The sequence below is a fragment of the Mercenaria mercenaria genome, chromosome 3 (genome assembly GCF_021730395.1).
Source record: "Mercenaria mercenaria strain notata chromosome 3, MADL_Memer_1, whole genome shotgun sequence".
In the NCBI taxonomy this organism is placed as follows: Eukaryota; Metazoa; Mollusca; class Bivalvia; order Venerida; family Veneridae; genus Mercenaria; species Mercenaria mercenaria.
This window is the reverse complement of record NC_069363.1, coordinates 51136335-51161847: the sequence shown is the minus strand read 5'-3', so window position 1 is coordinate 51161847 and position 25513 is coordinate 51136335. Positions and strand designations below refer to the sequence as shown.

The following is a 25513-nucleotide window of genomic DNA, read 5'->3' as shown; positions in this document are numbered from 1 at the left end:
CCTATTCATTTAGAATGTATTACGAGATATTTGCACTTCTCTTTTCTTTTGCACTTGTCTAATGATGGGCTATCATGGCGTTATAAGTTGTATAATTATGATATTTTCTATGTAAGGGACATTTCCTAATGCACAACGGTTTTCGTGTCCAACGCATTTTGGATTTTTAATAGTTAGTGTCAACGTTGTGGTAGTCTTGAAATGCAATTGCAATATGTGCTTCACTAGGTACTTACAAATGCTAAATAAATATATTTGTTTACTTGTAAATTGCTTAATTCGATTACATATATGAGAAAATGCTAACACTCAAAATACTTCTCCCAGATGTTCTAACGATAACAATGAAACTGAAAAAGTTAGATATTTATTCCCCGGTCGAACCGCAAATAGGTTTTGTCTTAGCCTTGTCCGTTTGTCAGTCGTTCTGCAGTCAAAGTCATATTAAGTTATTATTTAGTACTGGGAGTTTGTAAATAGGGTGCCATCTGTTGAGGCAATATTTGATGTCAGACTTTTAATTAATGCTACGTAGTCAGAATGGGTATTGACCGTTACTGAGCTTACAGTTACAGAATTATAAATACAATTGTTTAATTTTATTTAAATAACGTTTGTAAGGAAACATGTATGTTGATACTTTTAAACAGACTAATCTGGAGCGAACAAAGGTAATAATATCATACAGAATTGGGCATCCTTTCTTTGCGATTCCTTTCAAACATTTAAAATAAAATTGACCATTTAACATTAAACTATGTAGTTGTTGCATTGATACATACACATATATTTTTAGCTCGATTTTTCGAAGAAAAAGTAGAGCTATTGCACTCGCACCGCCGTCGGCGTCGCCTTTGGTTATTTTTTTATAAAGTCAAATATCTCTGTTACTATCAAAGCTATTGACTTGAAACTTAAAATGGTTATTTACTATCAAAGTCTACATCATGAGAAACAATCCCTATAACTGATTTGAATTTTGATGGAGTTATGCCCCTTTTTAACATAGAATTTTTGGTTAAGCCCTTTTGGTTAACCCTTTTGATAGCATCAAATATCATTGTTACTATCAAACAGAACCGAACAGAACAGAACAGAATTTTATTGAGAATTGTACTTCGTACATCGTCTAAACACCAATATTACAATATACACAGTCACGTTCATACAATTTTAAAGAAAGTGACAAACGTGTTATTAACTAGAAAAGAGATACCTAGACATATAATATATAATCAAATATAATGCAATTAACAAAGGAAGTGAAAATACAATGACATGGGTTTTTTGATTGCCTCTTTGATATATTTACACACATTTATAAGCTCATCTTTGTTGGTCTAATTTAGTAGTGAATGGAACTATTGACTTGAAACTTAAAACAGTTATTTACTATCAAAGTCTACACCAGGAGAAACAATCCCTATAACTCTGTTTGAATTTTGACAGAGTTATGCCCATTTTTAACTTAGATTTTTAAGTTTTATAAAGTTTTTTTTTGGCAAAGCTCTAATTCAGAGTCAATTCTTGTGGACAGCTCTTGTTATTTTAGGTAAGAGTATGTGCATTTGGGTAGTATAATACAATTTCAAGCATCAAATTACAAACATTAAAAAGAAATAGATACTACATTGCGAGAACGAAAACGCTTTATACGAGTGTTAATCACCCAGGAAAAGAACTTGTAAGTGGCTCCGACTCTGGACTTTTGCGCCTCCTCCAAGGCTTTGGCTCCTCCTCTTAGCCAAAATTGAACATAGAGGGATAAAACCCGTCGTTAAAACACATAAATAATTGAGATTTAACATACCATTATGGGAAAAATTGGTACAATGTATGTTTACTCTTATTTGTGTAAATTAGGGCGAAATATATGGGTAAATCTCCACTTTTGGTTCGAACTTGCCCCATTTTCGAACTTTCAAAAGTTCTCACGTCAAGGTATGCATTTACCTTGCAAAATGGCCTGCATAAATAAAAAGTATAATCATTTCTGAGTGGAACTACATTTGCTATTTTTTGAAATAGGGCCTTACATTTATCTGAGAAATGAAACAATCAACTCACCCTTCTTCTTTGTTTACATTCTGCATTAAGTTCCGGTCATTAGCGCCTCCTCGGAAGTATCATTGGCTCTTTTTTCAACTCATCTCCTCAAAGAGGACGAGCCAGTGTTTACAGGCCGTGAACATGGTTTAAAAGATTCAACATCAAGCGACCTAGCCATCCCTCTATGATTAGGTCGTTCACTAGGTTGTCTAGGATTGGCAATATTGATGCAACATAGTAGCCATGAACATGGTTTGAAAATAAAAATATGCACCAGGGTTAGACATAGACTGACCTAATACAAAATGTATGTCAGAATCTGACAGCCGTTGTTTGGTATGGACAATATAAAAAAAAAGGTTTTGTGCAAAGTGCTAGAGAACAATGATATGACCCCAGAGCTGGAAATGTGCTGGTAGCAACTAAGAGTAGAATAATACACATGGATTAGGTTTCAAGCTCGAACGATTGAGTTACCAGTGTTTGATCCAGCAATTGTGCCTTCACATAGGAAATAGAATCAAATCGACCGGGACCACATGAATTGCTTGCACAAGCCCAGTGGCTCGAGCCATTCATGCTCGAGCGGTGGTGTTTCACATTCATCGATCAGTATATCATCATTTTTCTAGCTTGTTTGTAAGCGTTAATGATATTCAATAACTTTAACAACAACACACATTCCCTACAAAGCTGCACTAGTCACTGCCTTTCAGATATTGATTTTAATTCATAAGATGAAATAATGATCTTTATACCTCTACTTGATATAATGTTATCTAAACAGAATGATTCCTTGATATCTGTTATACTCCATTTCCTTCCTAATATGTCACACGCCATGTCAGAGGAATATTCAGGAAACATAACAATTGTTTCGACCAAACCAGTATTTCGAAATAATACATTTTCAAGAAACGTCAATATAAAGAATGTGAATAAATATAGAAAGAAGCTGTCAAATTAAAGACAGATGAAATATTGTTTCAAATCATGTTTCAGTTTTCGAAATAGATATTTAATAAATATTTTATTGCTATAAACATTTTATGTCTTACTTCTGTTTCTGCAAGTCTTGGATCATTATTTCTTCTTTGTTGCTGCAAAAAGACAAAAAAAACACACTTTTCTTGAGAAGTGTCTAATTGAAATTTAGAATATAATCTTGGCGTCACAACATGCGCTTCAAAATCAATGGGTATAAATTAATTAATTAACAGTTATGAAAGTGTTTATTCTCTTACCCCTGTTTCTCTCTGTCTTTGACCGTCGTTTTTTCTTCGCTGAAAAGAGATTTTACTTTCTTTAAAAACATACGTCTTTGCATTACAATACAGTGTTTTTTGTTATTTTTGGTAACTTGCGGTGAACTGCACGTATATCATGTGATCGTGTGCCAAAAAGAGCCGTGTGATCAGGAAACACTCCACTTTTTAAAAAGAACCGCATAGTTAGTAGCTTATATATTTGGACTCGATTGTGAAGAATGTCTGACGATAATTGTAGTACCCTCCTTGTCTTGATGTCTTGATTGTATGTAAATCTTGTCCGCCTTAACACTCGGTCCTCCGGAAGTAAAAATGTTGTATTAGAAGAATATCAACATTTGATATTATATTGAGAATGTAGTAACTATCCTATAATATTGTAATTCAACATACCTCTAATTCTTTTTGCTTTTCGTATTCTTGCTTTCTTCTTCTCTGAAAAGAAAATATGTTAATTATTTTCTAGAGAAAAAATACTACTCATTATGGAGTTGATAATACAATGCACTCAATATTCCGAAGAGCTTAACAGTTGCCTTTATTGTGCGTTTGATACTTCAAACATTTGGAAATCTTTTTGTTTCAAACATAAATGCATACGTACCAGCTCTTCTTCCTTTCTTCTGTCTTGTTGTTTACGTCTCTGTAAAATAGTTCACATATATATAGATATTTCGTTAAAAAACAATAATAACATGCATTTGTACAAAGTATTTTAGCGTTCATTCCCGTTTCGTTAACGTTTTGCCAAAAACCTATCGGAAAATTATAACTTGACAGAAAAAGCTAGACCTCAAACACAGATTCTTTGTTATCAGAATAAGTTTTGTAAATTTCAGAAGTGTAAAGCTATGTTATGGTTAAATTTGTTCAAACTTACATCCTCTATTGACTTCTTCCGTCCAATTTGATATGTTAATTTTCTGCAAAATGCTTTATATATATATGCAATTCTGATATTAGCAAACATGCCCATAAATAATTATATTTTCTGTATATTCCTAAACATATTTTAGCCGCTTTGTTTAATGATCCAAACATAAACTTATAAATAGGACTCAGTTGAAAAACAAATACATTGTATAACGGTAAATCTCAATAAATAATTAAAAGAAATCATCGTCATTATAAGTCAAGCTATTTAATACAAATAAGGTTTACCGAGCATCGACCATGCACCTCTGTGACGACAATTTAAACACGTTACTATTATACATTACAGGGTGATTGATCTTTTGTTGTAAGGTGAATAAAGTCAGTTTTCTCAGTGAACACAGGAATCGTTTGTTTGTATTTTATGTTTCATATAGAATGACATTTCTCTTTGAACTCTTAAACAAAAGATTTTAGTGAAGTACACATGCCCCAACTGGTAGCCTGTCGGAGTAACCTGGTTGTATAATTTTCAGTCTCAATTATGCCTTGATCTGGAACTTTGACATAAGAACAAGAATAATGTTAAAAGTGTCAGAAACTAACCATGCGCATTAATGCTATAAAAACGTATTAGCAAGACCAATGCGTTTTTCCAGCTATAGATCTTAAACAATTCTGTCTGTAGGTCACTTTGAGTTTTGACATACAGAACTCCAATAAAATATGTCTGATCTACTGAGCACAAGCAATAATCATATGTTCTTAGTTAACTATTTTCCAGTTTTTGATAAGAAACTATTTGTTCTCTCAAGCTGTCAGTATCGCTTTAACTTTCACTTTTAATCTACCGACACAACAAAGATCATCTTCAGACAACGATTTTACTTTCTGACTGATTCACCTCCTAACCATAATGATCATTTAGTGACCACATTATCTGTTAAATGTTTTGAGAACTGAAGGCTTGAGAGTGCGGTAATCATAAATGGAAACTTGTGATGTTGACATTATATCTACTGACCAATACGCATAATCATAGAGGCCATTTACTTACGACAAGCAAGTCGAGTAAAAAGCCATAATGGAGAAAGGACGTTCAAGATTTAACATTAGCACTTATAAAGTTCGTATGTTACTACACATTCATGCGAAGACACCTAGTCTGTCTTCAGATCTTACGTTTTTCATAGGAGATAACTCCTGTGGCTATTTACATTTTGTATAATTATGATCCATTTCTTCTCAAAACATAATCAGAGCTAAGGGGAATTTTGTTAAGATAGTAAAAGCGAGAATAAAAGAAAAGAAAAATATTGTTAAAAAATTTAAAAAAGAATACCTATTCTGTAGAAATTAAAAACGTATTGTTAAAAAGTTTGAAAAAATTATCTAGTCGGTAGCCAGCCTATAAGACACCCAATGCTGTCTCTTGTCCATCTTTAAAATCGGTTCTCCGAATATAAATCTGTTGTATTAAAAGAATATCAAGATCTTAAATAATATTAAGAATGTAGTAACTATTCAATTATTTTCGGCATACCTCTAATTCTTTCTGCTTTTCGTATTCTTGCTTTCTTCTTCTCTGAAAAGAAAATATACTAATTGTTTTCTAGAAAAAATAATATTCAGTATTTCAGTGATAATTCATTCTAACATTGCTCGATTTGACTGCCTGCTAAACAAAGAAGAAAATCAAGCTCTGTATATTCTGCAACCAAAAATGGTTAAGAGAGCATTATGGCGTCAAATTGCCGCTTGATGTGCAGTTCATAATTACTGGGATAAATGAAACCAAGCATATGTTTCATTCATATATTTTAATGGACATTTAATAATGAAAACAATCAATGCCTTCTTGTGGTTTATCGTCTAATGTCTAATTAACCACGGTTCATCGTTCATATGCTTAGATATTTAACCTTCAATTCCTGCGCACCTAAAGTCTGAACCATGACAAATAAGACGACAAACCACTCGAAGGCCTTGGTCATTTGTTGAATATAATGAACATTTAAAAGATTTTAATTGTTTTACAATTGCTTTTAATGTACGTTCAATAATCTAAACATTCAAAAATATTTTTTCAAACATGATTACACACTTACAAGTTCTTCCTCTTTTCGTCTGTCTTGCTGCACACGTCTCTGCGAAAAGAAATAGGATATACATAAAATTTCGGTACGAAATAATAATAGGAACAAAGCATTTAAGCTTTCATTACCTTTATGTTAACGTTTTGCCTAAAACGGGTATTTCACAGAAATAACTAGATCTCACATATATAGTTTTTGCTAAATTTAAGACGGGTAAAGTCATGTTTGTGTTAAATGTAAAAACGAAAAATGCGTTTATATCATTTAATTCAAACAAGTTTACAAACATACTTCCTCTTCCGCCCTTCTTCCGTCTAAGTTGAGATGTTTAATTCTCTGGGGAAAAAAACACAAAACAACACTTTATATATAATTTCTGATAATAGCAAAAATGATATACACAAAAAGAATCATCCTAAACATATTTCGGCCGTGCAAACATATACCTGTAAATAGGATTCTTTCTAAAAACAAAATGTAACGGTAAATCTACGACAATTAAAACACAATACTGTTATATGTTACAGGGTGATGGATCATTTGTAGTAAAGATGATTAAATTCAGTTATCTCAGTAAACACAGAAAGTGTCTGTTCGTGTTTTATGTAATACCAAAAAGGCATTTCCTTCAAACATTGTTCTCGCTATATTATCCATATTGTTCAGCAACAATACATTTTGGATATATACATAAAAATGTTATCATTAATATTTTATTATAGTGACAAGTTACATGTTCACACAATATTACATACATGTATATGCAAATAACATTGTCTTAAATATAAATTAAATACAAGGTATAGACAATCCAATGCAAATCTATAAAGCCGAGGCTTATTGTCACTAAAAGATACTTCATACTTCTGCAATGTCTACAAATAAATATCGTATAAAATCATTATCTATATGCTGTTATCAAACAAAAAGAACAGTTTCATAGTTTGCAGCAAATTAATACCTTTATATCAAATTCAAATACTAGTTACATATTCTACAATCAGCAATTCCATTAAACAAGCGTCAAAATACTAGTATATACTGCGTTACAAAACAGTAGCACTGATTTTATATTTATCTTAATTGTGATGCTTCTGCTAAGAGTAGGCTTGTTTTTAATCAGATTTTCAGAGGGAAAATTGAATTCTACTCATTCTATGTCTGTAGTAAGTTTTCGACTGTTTTAGAAGATTTCTTAAATCGCAGATTTCATTCTCAACAGTATTTGTGCTACATTATGCACATATACCTTCATTTATTATGACTGTGTTTTATGTCGCATGTAAAATGTCGCGCATGTTAAATCTTAAACAAGAGCTGTTAGTGAAAAGCATTTGCCCCAACTAATTTTTTTGAGCAGTTTTGTTATATAACTTGCAGTCTCAAGTATGCTTTGATGTTTACTTTTTATCTAAGGACAAATAGAGTATTAAAGGTCATCATCTGATTACGCACCATCATGCTATGAAGACAGATTGGCAAGATCCGAGCATTTTTATTGTGGTATATCAACAGTTTCAGACTTTTTAATATTATTTTGTCTGATTATATGCTTCGGTTTGTGTTTTTGTATTGATCTTATAACCACAATAAACCAGACAGAAAGGTTGCTTTGTAGAGATTTATAAGAATTGGAAGTCTACATTTCAAAAGGTTGTGAAAGTAACAGGAAAATACCAAATATCACTATCATACTTCCAAGACCAATTTGTCTTTCCATATGTTTTATTTGCCATATTATCAATGATTAGCTTTTCCTTTTAGTTATTTTTGCCATTTACAAAAGATACAAACTTCTGACATAATTTACAACTATTTAAATGTGCATGTGTTACCTCTATATCTTTCACTCTTGGATCTTCGTTTCTTTTTCTTCTCTGCAAAAGGAAATATTCAATTTGATAAAAATGCGTTTTAAAAATAATGTCACATGACGTCATCATGGTCATGATGCATCATTCTAGTGCTTTGTCCTCCGATATTTATCATCTCCGCGATATCAATGATAATCGATTTCAAAATTGAAATAATTATATCGCTATTAATTTGATCAAACTGAATAAATATTTTAGAATATAATTTGCAAGCAGAGAACACAACCAAACAAAATAATAGCAGATTCGGTTTGAGTCAATATGTACATGATATATATGTTTTGTTTGATAAACTAATTTATCTAACATGAATGTGAAGAAAGCCTGAAGAATATTTGCTTCACTCACAGGTCTCCTTCTTGTTAGAAAACAAAAGCTGAGTTCGATAATGACACCTTCCTTTCAAGTGACCCACACCTCAAGTACTTTCTCGTTTATTTATTTAACAGAGACAAAGATACAATATGAAAAGGCACACCCCATAAACACAGCCTCCTTAAACCAAGATATATGTGCAATATCAAAATATACGCAAAGGATATACATAAGTAAATATAAATGTAACGAGGGCAAAAACAAATAAATTTACAATATACAGTGTATTTCGTACTAACACAAAAACGCGATCGTTTTGCTGCATTCTCGAAATTACCCTATACCAACAATTTGTTTAGATTACTATAATTGTAACGTATAATACATAACATAAGACTTAGAGTAGCATCCGTCATTGTCTTAGTTCAGACGGTGCATTGAATTTTACTGCATGTTCAGTATTTGAAAAGACTTATTACGTAGCTAACTACATAAAGTAACAAAGACGCTATTTAAAGATTGCGACAGTCCTCTAGAGACTGAACACGGGACAGTTTCCCGATCGTATAATGGCTAAAGTGGTTCCTGGGAGCCGTCGTGCCATTATAGCAGTGTTCCGTTATAGCAAAAAATGGAATCCAGAATATATTATCCCCTTAACAGTAAAGAAGCGGGATTTGAATTGTACCTGTCAAGACATAAAAAGGATAAATATCCGACAGGGAAAGCCACGTTCCAAAACCTCAGCCTCCCCAAACGTTAACCCAGCACGCGGACGCGTACACAACCAACACACGCACACACACACACACACTCCCGCAAACAAACACACTAACACACACTCTCACACAAAGCAAACACACTAGGATAAAACGAACAAATAAAGGAACACAGTTGGGCACCGCCTTGGAACGGTCAGTGGAAAAACCACCACTGGTTAACTAAAACTATTTTGTAGTGAACAGTTTTAAGATCATCCTACAATTCTGTTACAGTAGGAATGTTGTTTACTAAAATATTAAAGTGTTGATTACAATTCTATAAAATATATCGTGAAAGAAGTTTGACTGATCTTCAGAAAGGTATTATAATAAACACTTATTGAACAGTTGCTTTTAACATGAATGAAAACATTCCAATATTTTGTTTCAAATACTAACCTTCTCTTCCTCGCTACTGCTGTTTTGGCGTCTAATTCTCTGCAAATTAAAATATTCAAGAACTGATATAGCATAGCTGTTAACTTACAAGAACAAAAAGATATTTTTTTGGTTGTCGTTTATTCGTTTTTTTACAATGTAATTGATAATTAGCCTTCTGAAACAGATCAACTACTAGAACTTGGTATCAAGTGGACATTTTACAGTCAGGATAAAAAAAATCAACATCAAATTTTCAGATGTCAAACGAGTAACATTGTATTTAAACCTCATATTCTTTCTCCATGTCGTTATAATGCAAACTTAATCTTTGCAAACCTGTTTATATTCATTTATAATTTCAGACTAATCTCTAAAATCAATTTCAGGACAAACATAACAAGAACTCGTAGAACACGACATGTCCCCTTGACGCATTCAGTAACTGCATAAGGAACAAAACTCTCTAGTTATTTGGCAAAAAAATGTTCGACTGTTCTGAGTTAATGTGACTATGACCTTTGACGTACTGACCTCAAAATCAATAGGGGTCATCTGCTGATCTTGATCAACCTCCCTATCTATTTTCATGATCCTAAGCCTAAGCGTTCTTGAGTTATCATCCTGAAACTGATTGGTTAACGGACCGACCGACTGACAGACAGACTGACAGGCATCAGCAAAACAATATACCCCTCCCCCTCCTTCTCCGAAGGGGTGTGGGGGGGGGGCATAACAATAAAAACAAATTTTCAACACAGATTTCGTGACGTCACTACAGTATTACATTATGACGCAATGTACGTGACGTTGCACTAGTAAAATGGATATGATTTGGTTAAACCATTAGAATTCATCAAAGAAGAAACTTTGTTTGTTTGTTTTACATGTAAGATCGAATGTAAACATCATGATTTTTACTGCATATGTTGTTCGCTCGGCGAAAATTATTTTGATCTTACACTGCAACAACAAATATTCTCTCTATATATAAACAATATACCAATCTTAGGATCTTTTATACAAAGTTTCGTCTACATTTGTGGAGTATAAATTGCATAAAAACGTTGCCAGAGGAAAGAGCGGTTATGCATTGGACGAAAAGGCGATCGCAGTAGGAGCTGACAATGATTCTCTGAGCAGATGACCTATGAAGTAAAAACATAAATCTTACTTCGTCTTCTCCCAACCGCCGTTCATGCTGTTGTCTTGTTGCCTAAAAAAAGTAAACATACAGTTACATACATTTTTATTTATCAACCAGTTTATTACATATCCATGACAGCGAAAAATGAGTATACTCTATTGTTTCAACTTTCAATTAAATTTTGATGTATCTTGTCATAAATTATATTTGTGCATGCTTTGATGCTTCAATTGCATAAAGAGTATAATTGCAAATGTCTGCTTATCTTAGCTAAAGAATCTTCCTTCATTTCTATCTATAAATTTATTTTTTTCGAATAGTGCATGCCATGTTGTTTCTATATGGATTGGCATTTGTAGTAATATTAAAATCCCTTGATTGATGGTTATAGGCCTCATAGGAAAAACATATTTTTATTTGACATCTAAATCCCTGAATGGGTGGCACAGATATGGACTGGACACGAAACAGACACTATTAATACCACGTTAACGTTTGACTTCCAAGTATAACCTAGATTTAGGGATCTGAAAGTTGCGCATGATACATAATTTCATTATGGGGAAAATTTGTGCCAAGAAATATCCAAATCCCTTAATGGGTGGTTGGGTTACCAAACAAGAAAAGATCCTGTCGATATTTGACATCCGAGTGTGACTTTGACCTTTGAGCTACGGTCTGGATGTATCGCATCACACGCTATCTCATTATGAGAGACATTTATGTCCAGTTATAGTAAAATCACTTGGTGGATAACCGAGTTATCACCATACACGAAAGTGCGGACGGACGGAACGAGGTTGACAGAAAAGCACAGTTGGTAGGGGGTGGGGGTGGGAAATAATGTCATAAGAACTTTGAAAAGGTCAACGTCCCCGGTAATTACTCATAAAATAATGAACTCTCAAGTCCCAAGTATATAATTAAAATTGAAATTTTACCCTTTGACAAAATGCAATGATAAAAAGACACGACGCTACTCATACATTTTTTTATATAAACACTCTGAATATATCAGTCGTGACGTGGTTTAAATACTATCGGTAATCACTGAAACATTATAAGTATAAAACGATTTCACAAATCATAAAACAGAAAAAAGCCCATACAGCGCAATGAGTAGGTAAAGATAGTAACAAGTCATGGTCACATCATTAAAAGTACACTAATCTACAATGAATGTAGGTGAATTTCAAATGTCAAAAACAGTTTATTTTTTATACATCACCGCCTTACGTGGATTTTAGTTTTATGTTGACAACGTTAACCACTAATTCCGCCCCCCCCCCCCCCCCCCCCCCCCCCCCCTTTAAAATTTCCTTGCATCATAAACTCAGTTTCGGCTAAATTCTAGCTCGAATTATCAGTGTTAATGTTGTTTTAGCAGGGTTTACCATTCACCATGCTTTCGATAGAACTAGTGACCTAAATGCATTGCAAATTCTCATGAAACACTTGCAACATATGGTGGTTTTGAAATGCAACTAAAAGAATTTAATTATCTAGTTCTGAAGAGAGGTATGCATCAATATTTATGTCAAAATTTGAAAGCACTTCATTGTCAAGAACTAATTCTAGTAAGTACCGGAAAGTGGTTTTGATGATAACTCTTGTAATCTGTAAAATTCGATATGAAAGCAAAGCTCCCCTCAAAACAGGCGAAAGGTGATGTCATACAGGAATTAAGCTGTAATTTATATCATACTGATGAAATATTAACTTGCATGATACTGATTTATGGGATAAATATTTTCATACATTTTGAAACTTTTGATATTCTTAAGTATATATAGTGGTATATTTTTAAATCTGGATAATTATAATTATGAAAGTTTTATTAAAGGAAATATGATCTTTTACACCATAAATTGTTTATCTGTGATGTTGCTTTGTATTCTGGTATTTAACGCTATATAAATGTCAATAATTCGCACGTGCGAACTATCTATTTTATATTTACAAACTATGCATCTCTTCCCAGAGTAAACGATATAATAACAAGCAAAATGTCATACTCCAATATTTCAAACTAATAACAAGAAAATACATACCGCTTGCATTCTTTAATTTGATAACCATTTACATATAAATCACTTACCATGATTAATGCCTTTAGTCCTTTTGTCCTTTTTGTCAACTTTCGCCTGGTCACTATTTGTCCACAGTGACTTCTGTTTAAATATGGGGAAATAAACTTTATGTTAGAAAAATTGATAGAGATATAAGCCACCTAGGTTTCTAAGCTACTGTTACTAGAGTGCTTCTTCAATTTTAACATACAAAGATACGGGCTTAAAATAATCACTTACTTATATGTACTTATACCTGTTTTCTATATTCATCTCCCCGTAAGCCGTGTACTCGCTCCATTTCATTCACATAAATTTGTTTTGTAAAATATTACCTTTTAGAAGCTTTAATATGACATTGCAACTCTAGACCAACATTATATGAACAAGATAACATGCATTCTTTCACGTATGTTTACAATCCATGGTTCACATACTTGGACAGGTAACCACCCTGGTTTACATAGCAAAGATCCTACGCATCTGTATTTTGACAAAGAAAACTACCTTTATGGCATTGTCAATAATTTAATGAATATAGTAATAATCACAGGTTGTTAAAAACTTGTAATCAAATGCATTTAATTTAATTTATTTTATAATTGAATGTACTGCAAGTGCACAATCACTGGCTGATACATACTGGGTACGTATTGTAGTCCTTTATGTCAGAAATACATGTATGTAAGAGACTTCACCTATCTTAACCGCTTGCACGAAACACTTAACCTTCGACAATGTCATTAAATACACCTACTTAAAGGTATTTAAGTTTTGTGAACTACTGTAATTTCTTGTAAAATGTGTTTTAGTTCCTACCTTCCTGACCTACCTTGTCGGCTTGTTAAAGGTATCTGAATCCCGCAGACTACCGCCACGTCTTGTGAAAAATATTAAAGTTCTGTGAATTAAGTTCCGTGAATTCTATTTACGGTTTTGCAGAAATTTTACTGAATAACCTTAACGGTTGAAAGTTTTATTTATTTCGCATCTAGATATTTGAATTCCACAAATTACCTTGAGTTTCGGCAAAACGTGTTTAGATTTCGCGAACTACATTGCCTTCCCGTAAAGTTTTAAGTTAGCGAGTTACCACCACTGTCTGAAGAAAATAAAGTTCCATGGACTACCTTACATGGCTGTAAGAAAACATTGAAGTTCAATGAACTACCTTGATTGCTTGAAAACTACCTTAACAGCTAACTCACTTAAGTACTTTACGGAAAACCGCTCCGTTTTACCATGCAGATGAAATAATACCATGACCATTAACAGTTAATTCAAAAGCTAAATTAACGGACACATGAAATAACCACTAATAGATTTGTTATATGAGAAAGTGTGCATTGCTGTAAAGAAATAAAAGAGGGAGATTAAATATGTCAAAGCCTTTGTTTACCGCATAACCATTCAGCCATAATCTAACCTTGAGTTTATCCTTGTATTTGCTGAAATGAAGTATGCTATACAAGATTAAAATGTAATCATGTGATCATGTAGTCATTTGAGCAGGACGGGGTGGAGAAATCGGAGATCCCTGGGTGTCAAAGCGTAGGAATGTTTTCAGTAGAAAAGCATACTGTTACACATGATCATATTTTTAAACATTGGGGATATTAATGCAGCTGGAATTTAACCAGTCAAACTATATTCCTTGTTAACTTTTAAAACCTGCACAACTTGGATAAAGCTTGTTATATTTTTACTGACTCTGACTGACACCCTAATTAAGTTGTAAAAGTACAACACGTGACTAGATAAGCAGCAACACACATCGACAAGTGTGACTTCAAACGTGGCCGTTGATTTTACAGTCTCTACATGGGAATGTAAGTAAGTAAGTAAGTAATCCTTCAACTTTTTATATGATTTATAACTCAAAAATGTCTACATTATAATTATACAGAACTTGGGTAACGAGTCTACTTTATTATATTTCATTATCTTTGAGGTGTCCCGTGAATTATTTAAGTTATAATATAAAGATTATCATAAATTAGGTCATGTTACACATGTTTATTTGTAAGTATAAAAACACGACTCCCTTTTTCAAGTAAGATTGGTAGCTGCATGCAGAGCTATAAGAGTTAAGTGAATGTATTTTATCAAGGATAAATTTCCCAATATAATTTTTTTTAATTTAGTAGACACACATATTTACATTCAACAGTGATGTGTAATGCAAGTTAGTTGTAGTAATTTGAAATGGCATGTAACTAACAACGACTTGAGAAGAAATATATGGGTGGAAAACGGTAGAACTTAAACGAATGGTGCCAGTTTATGTGAAGTTAAAATTAAGATGCATACTTAGAGGATAATACATAAGTGTCTTTTCATATTGCATTTATTAAACGAGTTAAATATAATAACAAAATTGCGAGGCACTGTCGAGCAGTTTATCAATTTTATTCAGCGAGTTTAATTGATTCAGTGTGGAAAGTCACAAACTGTAATATTCTTTTTATCACATGTCAGCTTTTCCTGCAAAAACATCACACAGTCTACTTGTTTTACTATTATAAACTAATCAATTCAACCAACGGCTCCTATACTATAAACGACGCCGACGTCTAAGCTTTGTTACACTAGTGTAAAATCGACGTCAAATATGTGATAAATTTGGTTATATATAGATGAAGGCTAAACTGTGTGATTTGAAACTGCTGAAGACTAATTCAGTGTTGATATATTTTCCTGTTCTTTTAGATTATAAAGACCTTTAAATTTTAATATAATATAATTCCATTAAAGCGTGAGGGGTGTTACACAACAAGTCAGTCAAAACAGTCTACTACAAGTTTGCGTTCTGTATTCCCTTCAGAAAATCCAAGACTGGCCTCTTTCCGTAGTCCTTCACAATTCTCGTGATCTGATCGTTTGCTTTCTTTAAGTCTGAAATCAAAACAGGTATAAAAACTGATTTGAAGCAAGATATATTATTGTTGTCGGTAGGCCGTATTATGATTTCTCGTTTGTGAACATAATTCGTCTAATATTCTTTCTAATCAAAGGGACTTTAGGGAATCAACAACAAGCAACACCTTTAGGCGTTTACTGATCGTTTAATTTGTGTAATTATCAATGATAATAATTTATTTTCGACCAAGTGTCGTGGTCTGTTAATTTTATCGACTAATTGTCGCATTCTGCATAGTTTCCATTAGGCATAATGTCTTTTCGTCCATTTGTCTGTTCGACTAAACATGTTTCGACGAAATGTCGTGCACCCCTCCCAAAGCACCTTCTTATAGGTTTTATTTGCTATATCTCCCAGTAAAACCAATCGTGCATTTTGGCGATACTAAAAAATTGTAAGAGACGAACAGTATACACGGACGGGTCGCCGAGCTATTTAGAGTAAAATGTTACTTGTTTTTGCACATTTGACGCCTATGTTGAGAAATTATTTGGAAACTTTGAACATATCATATCCTATCTTAAGAAAAATATCAACGTTGCCGTTTTAATAGATTTACATTTGGTTGCCGTTAATTCATAAAATGATTTCGTTTCCTATGCCGGATCCATACTTTATTCTATATTTTATGGATAAATGACGTTACACCATCACTTCCGGTGTTTCAAACGTACAGAATACATTAACCAAGAGTTTGATATAATAATAAATGAAAATCCGTATAAAACAATTATAAAAAAATCAATGCGGAATATTGATATTTTTATAATCAGCTGAAGATAGTGTACGAAATAGTAACGGAATCTTGCATATTTTCGTATTTTTAAACATTTCCACTAGACTGTAAATATCCTGTTTATATATTTTCACACTGACGAGTCAAATATTTCTGATATCAGTCACATGTGTGATTTATGTTTGTTGATAAAATAGTTTCATCAAGCAAAAATATGACTAGCTGGAAATTGGTTCACATTCACAGTCTGAATAAATAACTTCAACGAATTGCACGCTTTAGTAATCTGCGATGAGGTATAAACTCTTGCAGTCATGGGTAATATATTCGAATGTAGGTAAATAACTAAAAGTACGCGATAAAAGCGGATATAAACAATTTTATATGGTATTTTGGAAGGTCATTATGGCTAAATCATTAAGATATAAATAAATTTCTGCTATAGTGCTTTTTCTTTAATTTGTGATTTCATGTGTTACTTGATTTTAAATGATGCATCCTTTTCTCAGAAAATGTCTCAATGTAATGGGAAAGTATACTGCATTGTGCTAGAAGACTCTTGGTAAGTTTCTTTATTTTTGTGATTACATGTAAATAGAATGTGGCTCGATTGTATTTCAAAATCAAGTTAGGCTGCATAATATTATCATTCAATCGTTTAAGACGTTAGCTCTTTTACGATATTGACAAACAGTGTTTAACAAACGTATTAAACTATGGTCTTTGTTATGCGAAAACTACAATAGTTTCAAACTTGATCTTGACGCTGTTATAACAACCGCCTTAATATACTGGTACTAATGATAAACCCGAACAGAAAATGAGGGTTTTTACCTGTAACTTTTTTATTTTTGCAAATTGAAATCAATGTTTGGTATCAAAATAAAGCTTAACATTTGCTGAAAACTTTACATAATTCAAATTTTTATTTAATAAGCAAACTCACACGAAGTGAGGCCCTGAAAGGGGTTTGTAAAATGGGGACTGTATGAACGTTGACTGTTGATAAATTCGACCACTTTGTCATTTACAAAATTTTCTTCGTATTATTATATTGAAACTTTCCCAAAAAAAACTGCAACAGTCATTCCTGATCAAGTAATGAAAAGTGACCCAATGTCAGGCCTTCATGTTTCGACAGTGAGCATGCGCAAAAAAACACCCTCTTCCCCGGTAATTTTGGATAAATATTTTTTATACACATAAATATAAGTTTATTTATTTATTATACAGAATATTTACCAATTTTGTTTTTGTTTACACCAATTGCTGTGGTAAGTGGAAACTATTAGATGGTGTGTTCATTTTTATAAATGACCGCATGCAATCGAATATTTCAAGGTGGCCGACTTTATCATCTCTCCGGGTTTATCATCAGTACCAGTAGGGTTACTCATACTTCTTGTTTAAGCCAACTGTTTTATCAATTTCTAAATTTCAGAGATGACTAGGTTTGGAAATGAAATAAACCTTTCAACATTTTTTACGTTTACTTAACAATTTTGCAAATCATATAACCAGTTTTACTTTTATTTCTTTTACAGACGCTACAGAACTTCAAGCAAATAGATGACGTCATATTACTGAACAACGTCATCAAAACTACACTTGAAAATGGTGTAAGAGGTGCGATTTTGTAGCTGCCTTTTAAAAAACGTATTTGACTTCAACACATTAGCTTGACAACTCTGACGTTATTTGCGATCAATTAGTGTTCAATTCTGTTGAATGATGTCTGTTACAATAAAGTCAAAATTACGAATTTTGCCATGTCAGAAAAGGGGTGGAGGTTGTAACGAGGCAGAGAACCGTAAAGAACAGATAGCAAAAACATTCAAGAAAACCGAAAAAAGGGTAAGTTCAGTATAATATCCATTTATCATTACTTAGCGTTCTGAACTGTACGACTCATAGTCTGTGCATTCCTATGCATGACAACTCTGTAAATTCCCTCTTTTTTATAAAGTGTTACAATGTTATATTTGAAGAAAATCGAATAAATAAATGCAAATATATGCATATTTCAGGTACTAGATGTAATCAATTCGTACGTTCATAACCAGAAGGATCCTACGTGCGCCAAACTTGCCCATGATGTAAGGGGGTATAGTTCACTGCATTTGGCAGCGGAACGTAACTTCTTACCCGTAGCCGAGAAGCTCCTAGAGAGTGGATTCGATCCATTAACTCCAGCTTGTAACGAGAGTAAACAATTAGCTCTGCATGTGGCAATTGAAAAAGGTTATGACGATATGGGAGCTCTCCTTATCAGACACATTGTCCCAGCTGAGTAAGTGTTATGTAAAGTTGATGAATTATTGTATATCACTTATAATTTTTACGTAAGAAAAATGCAGCTGTCAGTATCTGAAGTTTTAAATATAAGTAAACTTTCAGTATTCAAATGTTTGTGAAACATATTTATATTCTAGATGTTCACAGAAAATTGCATGCATAAGCAATAACTGTGTGTATAAATCATAAAAGATGATTTAACAGTATAAATTTCCGGAAGGCCCGACTTGAGACTCACCTGGCACCATCTGTTCTCTGCTCGTAAGAAACCAATATACTCTCGAAATATTTTGGTCAAACTGCTACAAATATCTCAGTTATGTTGTGTTAATTGCAGTATAAATAGTATTCAACTCGAAAAATGACGGCTAAAGAAGAAGGGTACTATGCTAACCATTACTTACTATCGCATATAACTGCGGCTTTTCCATCCTGGAAAATGGTCCTATTAGCTTAAAGTCTTGATTAACTTTTGAGCTAAACATATAGTACTAATTAATTTAATGGTAAAATGGTGCCGGAGAATGTTTCATACGAGGTTATGCAATGCCATACTGCGTTATACACGCTTTTTCGATTTTTATGTCCCAGTTCCTTAGGTGAATGGTAGTTTCATCAGCTTTATCCGTGGGCAGATGGACTCTGTCCTTATAAATGCTAAGCTATATAGGCATTTTGAACTCGTCTGTTCAGATTAAAAATAGAAGCAAACTGGATCCAAATTTCAATCAAACAGAATATGCTTTAACATTAGATGGAATTTAATAACAGAAAGTTACTAGACTAAGTATCATACCTCTTTACAAAGTCTGCTCATCACAGAAAGTCTTCATGTAATATAACATATCTAAAATAGCATATTCAACTATAATATGTTCCTTTTTTCTTTCTTTTAAAGTGTAAGAGAATTGTTTCTTACCGATGCTGAAAACACTGCGTTCAAGGAATGCAAACAGGGCCGAAAATCTAACACACTACCCGACGAAACAGTTGACGTGTTATCTCTGAATTACTTGATTAGCAGTGACGCCACGTTTGTAGTAAGTTCTTCCCTTTGAACATGAAAAACAAAACCATACAGACATAATGTTCACAACACATATTTATATAAATTCATCTTAATGTGCAATGTGCAGTATGTTAAAGCATTCATTTCTTTGATCATTTTTTATCAGTGGTCTCATAATCTACATAATTATACGTTTTATGTAAAATACACCCAAATGCAAACATCTGCCTACTTCTTTCATTATAACTTGTTAAATATTACTTATAATCAAAAGTTTATCATTTAACTTTAAGAAAACAATACAAGCCGTGTTTGACAGCTTAAAAGATGTAGATGACAGTGGACTTGCCACAGTTTATATAAAGTTGCTTGAGGAAGATGACAAAGGGTTAGAACCACCAGACGAAGGATTCAACGACCACTTTCATACCGTTTTTCACAATCTTATTAATGCACAAAAGGTAAATTAGAGTTAAACAAATATATAGTATCAATATGCGTCTTAAATATTATTATTTGAAACATACATTTTTGTGAAAATACATTTCGGGGGAATATGTTAAGTGTATAGTAAATGCTTTTTCCTTATTTTGACCTTGATTTTCATTTTTTAATAATTGATGCAAAATACCAAAAAATGCTGTACAAATATAGATCTCATCTTGATATCTAATATAATCATGTAACAGATTGGCTAAAGTATTACAAACAGCCTTTGTCTTTAATTGTTATTACATAACAGGTTCTAAATATGTTTTAAATTGTCACATATTGTAGCCTTTTGAATCCTTCTGATTTGATACTGAGACCATTGTTCTAAATGTAGGAGGTTACAAACCATCCTGTGATTGGAATGTTGATAGATCATAAATGGAATACGTGGGGCAGAAGACGATTTGCGTAAGATATTAGTTTAAATATTGCAAAAATTCATGCTATGATATTTGATTTTTATACGTCCGCTCTGATAAAAACGAACATATTTATGCATATTATGCGTCTGTCCGTCCGTCGTATTTCGTGTCCGGAGCATAACTGGATTACTATTGAAGGTATTCAATGTATTGACTTTAAAGTTTTGACATTGGTATATGGCGATACGTAGAGCAAATGAACCAGGTTGGTTGGCCAAACGTAAAGGTCGCAAATGTAGCTCAAAAGTCAAATTTGACTTTCGTTTTTCGTATAACGTAATATCTATTGAAGGTATTGACTTTACACTTGGCATACACCTAGGTGGTGAAAAGACAATGTGCAGAGTTATGAATCAGGTCGTTAGGTCAAAGGTCAATATAAAAAATGGAGCTAAAATGTCCAATTTGTCCTTCATATTTCGCGTCCGGAGCGTACCTTTATAACCACTCGAGGTATTGACTTCAATCATGCAGAGTGGATGAATCAGGTATTTAGGTCAAAGGTCAAGGTCACAGCAAAGTCAAATCTGTCTGTCGTATCTTGTGTCCAGAGCATAACTCGAAACCCATTCAAGGTATCGTCTTCAAACTTGGCATATAGGTCAGGTAGGTAGCGATGAGATGATGTGCATAGCATATGAACTTTGGTTTGTGGATCAAAGGTCATGGTTACAAATTGAGTTCAGATCTGTCCTTTGTAACTTCAAAACTATTCCTGATATTGACTTCACACTTGGAATACAGGTCGGTAGTGATGAGATGATCTAAGGAGAGAAGAAATCCACAATACTTATCTTCCCAACTTCCCCCTCCTCCCTGCGTCTCCACCACCCCGCCGAAACAAAATTTAAATTTTGTGTCTTTGTAGAGCTATATAAGCGCGTGATGTTTTTAGGTCAAAGAGCATGATTACAGCAAGGTCAAATCTGTCCGATATATTTTGTGTCAAGGTATTGACTTAGACTTTGACATGGTATGTAGCAATAAAACTATACACAGAGCGCATGAACTTGGTCGGTATATCAAAGATCAAGGACATAAAAGAGTTCAAATCTGTCCTTCGTATTTTGTGTCTTGAGCATAACTTCATAACTATTCAAGGTATTGATTTTAATCTTGGAATAAAGGTGGGTGGTGATGAAGTGATTTGAGGAGTGCAGCAATCAACATTAATCCCCCACAACACACATGCGTGCACATCCCCCGACTCAAACAGCAATTCACCTTTAGTAGTTTGTGAGTTAATACTCCACCTCCCCCTACCCCTATCCACCGCCACATTACATCCCGTTCAAACAGAGACACCAAAGAAAATTGTTTAAATTTTACAAGACCTTTCGGCGTATATTGCCCCGCTTTTGGGGCGCGGTTTAAAATACAATAAACTGCAGTTAAAGCGACCTTAAACGCAACGTTTCGTTTCATGGGTATTGTTATGAACGCACAGCGAACAATGTATAGATATCAGATTTATTTCCCGAACTGACTGAATATGCATTGATGCATTTATATTCGTTCATTTTCCATGATTTTTCATGTATTGTTTTAATATTTGTTTGGTCTAACGTCACACCAACACAATTATTGCTTGTATGGCGATTATAGCTCCCAACAGTGTTCATTCTGTGATTAGTCTGGCATACCGAAAAAAACAACTAGTGTTTAAAATAAAAGCAAAAGTTTGACTTTACTCTTCAAATATTTAACAAAAACTACAGTATGCAAAAAAACAAAAACAAAAAAAAAAAAACAACAAAAAAAAAACAACAAGCAAACCGAATACAAACGTCTATCACTGGTTGTATTTTTGGATAGATATATCCGGCTTTCGAGTAACTGTTTTGCAGTAACTCGTCAGGTCCTTGTTACCTCCGAACATTTACCGTTGAGACAAATATTTCAATCCGCACCTTCAACCATTGTAAATTTCTTATATTTTTAACAAATGTTATATTACAATCATACGTTATCTATGCTGACTGATTTTAAAATGGGCCCAATTCTATGAAATATTTATAAAATGTTACGAATTAGGAAATGCTGGTTGTGATATTAACCAAAAAAGTAAATTCTATTTCACGCACTAAAGATTAAAATATTTTGCTATTTTCAAATTTCACTGATAAATGTTATAAATATGGGAAACATGTATACCTACACATGCTATTTAAACCTCATATTCTCATGTCAAATTTTAAATTATACACTTATTGATAATATAAATTCTGATAAGTTAGCTATAACCTATGTTATTTGAATGTAAATTTAATATCTGGACATGTAAACGCGTTAGTTGTATAAAAAATGTGTTACAGACATATTCGCTTTATCCGATTTTTTTTTAAATGAGACATAAACTGAAAATTTTAAGAACTGAATTTTGTGACCAGAAATTTTAACCGTGAACGTTGTAAGTGAAATGCAAATTACGTTGCTTGTTAATTAAAATTATTTTTCTTTGACTCTAATTATAACTAAAATCTGTCTCACCTTAGTTATTTTTGCATGATATTAATTTGAATCATCAGATATGATTTATTACGTTTTTGATAATAAAATCCTTTTTTCAAGGAAAGTCTTTTCCTATTGACTTTAACAATTTATGCAATCACATGCCTAACACATCCAACTGAACGACAATATGCTGTTTATGTGTGTAGTTCGCTATGGCCAATTTAAATTATACATTTGTCTTTAAATCAGTATTAATATTCCGACTGTTTCATTAAAATAAGTTAACAAAACAACAAAAATAACACAGTCTCACTAGTTTCGACTTTAAGTCTTTTCAAAAATAAACAGTGTGCAACATAAACGACTCACAAACGTCAACGCGACAACTAAAAATCTTTCGTCAGTAACTAGCTAGTAGATATAACCATAAGAGACTTGCTACATTTCCTTTCATCAACTTAACTTTATTAATTGTTTTTCCATTTCAGGCTGAATTTCTTGTTGTATTTATTGAGCTTGTTTTCCCTTACCTTTTCTGTTGTAACTGCTGTAATGGCCGACAATGTACGCAGATATGATACAAGTCTTCAACGTGCAAGGGCATTTTTCGAGATAACTCTCTGCATTCTTTCATTTTACAGACTTGTTACTGAAATATGGCAGATTAAACGGTAAGAAAATGAAACAGAATGATTGATATGCCAGCAACGCAGTAGGAAAGTAAACAAGTGAAAATAAATATATAAAAAAAATAGAATGAAACATAAGAGCCTCCGTGGACGCTGATTTTAAATGATTTGCCCCTCAACAAAGTGGCTTGAGCCTCTCTTCGTGTGAGGAAGCCATCCAGCTGGCTTACGGATGGTTGATGGTTCTACCATGGTGCCTGCTCGTGATGAAATAATGTATTTTGATGTTTTTGCGAAAATCTTTAAAGTGATTTCGTTACGTTTGCTTCAGATTTGCTAATTGCATTTTGAATATATTGTTAACAGGCACATGCTTGACTACTGGAAGCAATTTAACAACTGGATTGAGTTACTATCTTCAAGCATCATATTTCTTGTTCTAATATTGCGATTCACCACCGAAAACGCCCACTGGTTTGTTCTAGCTGTTACTTATGTGTTGTGGGTCCTAAGAATATTCAAGTATGCGGCAGTATCCACGTGAAATTTATTACCTTTTTAACACTTGTTCAGTTACTTGTGGAATATCATTTGTCTTCAAGTCATTCTTCAACGTCATTTAATCAGGCTGAGCTATTTGTTCTGTTTAATTTTGACTGTGAAATCGTTTGAGTACCAGATACGATGTAACTTTTTCATTTATTAAAGTCATGGTAACGTTGACATTTATTATACCTTTATTTCATTCGTTTGATTGCTGTGTTCAACACAAATATTTCAAAATTAATAAGATCACCTAATAATGCAGAAAGCTTCACACTTATATGCTTATACTTCCAATTACAACATGTTGATTGTTTAATAGATGAAGATAATAACATACTGATAGCTAACGAGTTTCAACATTGAAGATTTAAATTCATTACAGCCAAACTGGTGCGTATGCAGAGTCGTTGCGGCAGATCTTGATTCGGAATTTTGTACCGTTCAGTCTGTTGTTTATTGTTGTTAACGTTGCCTTCAGTGGTGTATTTCTGCTAGTGCTGAAAGGAGAAGGAAGCTTGAATACACACGAAGAAACCAGGTATGGGCAAAACAGAAGAAGCATTTTTACAAACATGCATATAATGTAAACATTTCCCCGCAATTGGACTCGGCACCCGCCCCCAACCCACCGGAACTTGTTCAACTTTTTATGTCATGTCTCACTTTCTTCAACCAAAGGGAGGAATGTTAGATAAAATATGTTGCAGGTGTAGTTTTGAGAGTTCCCTCTTTTATGCGTCTTAAATTTCTTTATTTCTTTTAACTAACGTATCTCTTACCTTAATGACCTATATAAAGAATAACATATATCATCTTCTCTTTCAGCACAATATTTGGGATTTTGTTTGTTGGTTTGAGAACCATGATTGAAGCGCAACCGATTGTTGAATATACTGGATCCGATGGTTACGGGTAAAGTTCCTTATGTTATATATGATGACAGAAAATAGGGTTTCAAATAACAGTTATCCGAAAAGCAAGTCACTTTATTTTTCAAGTGAATATTTTTCCCGTGAATTATGCGCCCGGAGCAGGCTAGGGGGAGGGAGGGTGTGATCGTTGTGCTAAATAACCTATTTACATCTACAAAGAATAGTCATTGTCCCAAACATTTCTGCTGTCGACCTCATGATTAAATCAACCTTTCTACGTAGAAATTTAACATATTTCCAAACTGTCA

At 33.2% G+C, this 25513-nt stretch overlaps 2 protein-coding genes across 2 annotated transcripts in view; one reads left to right on the top strand and one right to left on the bottom strand.

Moving 5' to 3' along the window:
* The window catches only part of LOC123523501 (uncharacterized), a 50197-nt gene extending 37112 nt beyond the window's left edge, over positions 1-13085 (bottom strand). Inside the window, exons 1-3 of the mRNA XM_053538474.1 lie at positions 12860-13085; positions 10789-10830; positions 9636-9674 (exon numbers count right to left, since the gene is read on the bottom strand). Of these exons, the coding sequence (XP_053394449.1) occupies positions 9636-9674; positions 10789-10830; positions 12860-12862 (84 nt within the window). The 5' untranslated portion in view covers positions 12863-13085. The remainder of the gene's footprint in view (positions 1-9635; positions 9675-10788; positions 10831-12859) is intronic.
* Positions 1-25513, top strand: part of LOC128555627 (transient receptor potential cation channel subfamily A member 1 homolog) — a 40505-nt gene that overhangs the window by 11278 nt on the left and 3714 nt on the right. The window contains exons 2-9 of the mRNA XM_053538471.1: positions 18514-18776; positions 19680-19821; positions 20084-20251; positions 20617-20690; positions 23647-23829; positions 24154-24327; positions 24716-24871; positions 25159-25245. Of these exons, the coding sequence (XP_053394446.1) occupies positions 18739-18776; positions 19680-19821; positions 20084-20251; positions 20617-20690; positions 23647-23829; positions 24154-24327; positions 24716-24871; positions 25159-25245 (1022 nt within the window). The 5' untranslated portion in view covers positions 18514-18738. The remainder of the gene's footprint in view (positions 1-18513; positions 18777-19679; positions 19822-20083; positions 20252-20616; positions 20691-23646; positions 23830-24153; positions 24328-24715; positions 24872-25158; positions 25246-25513) is intronic.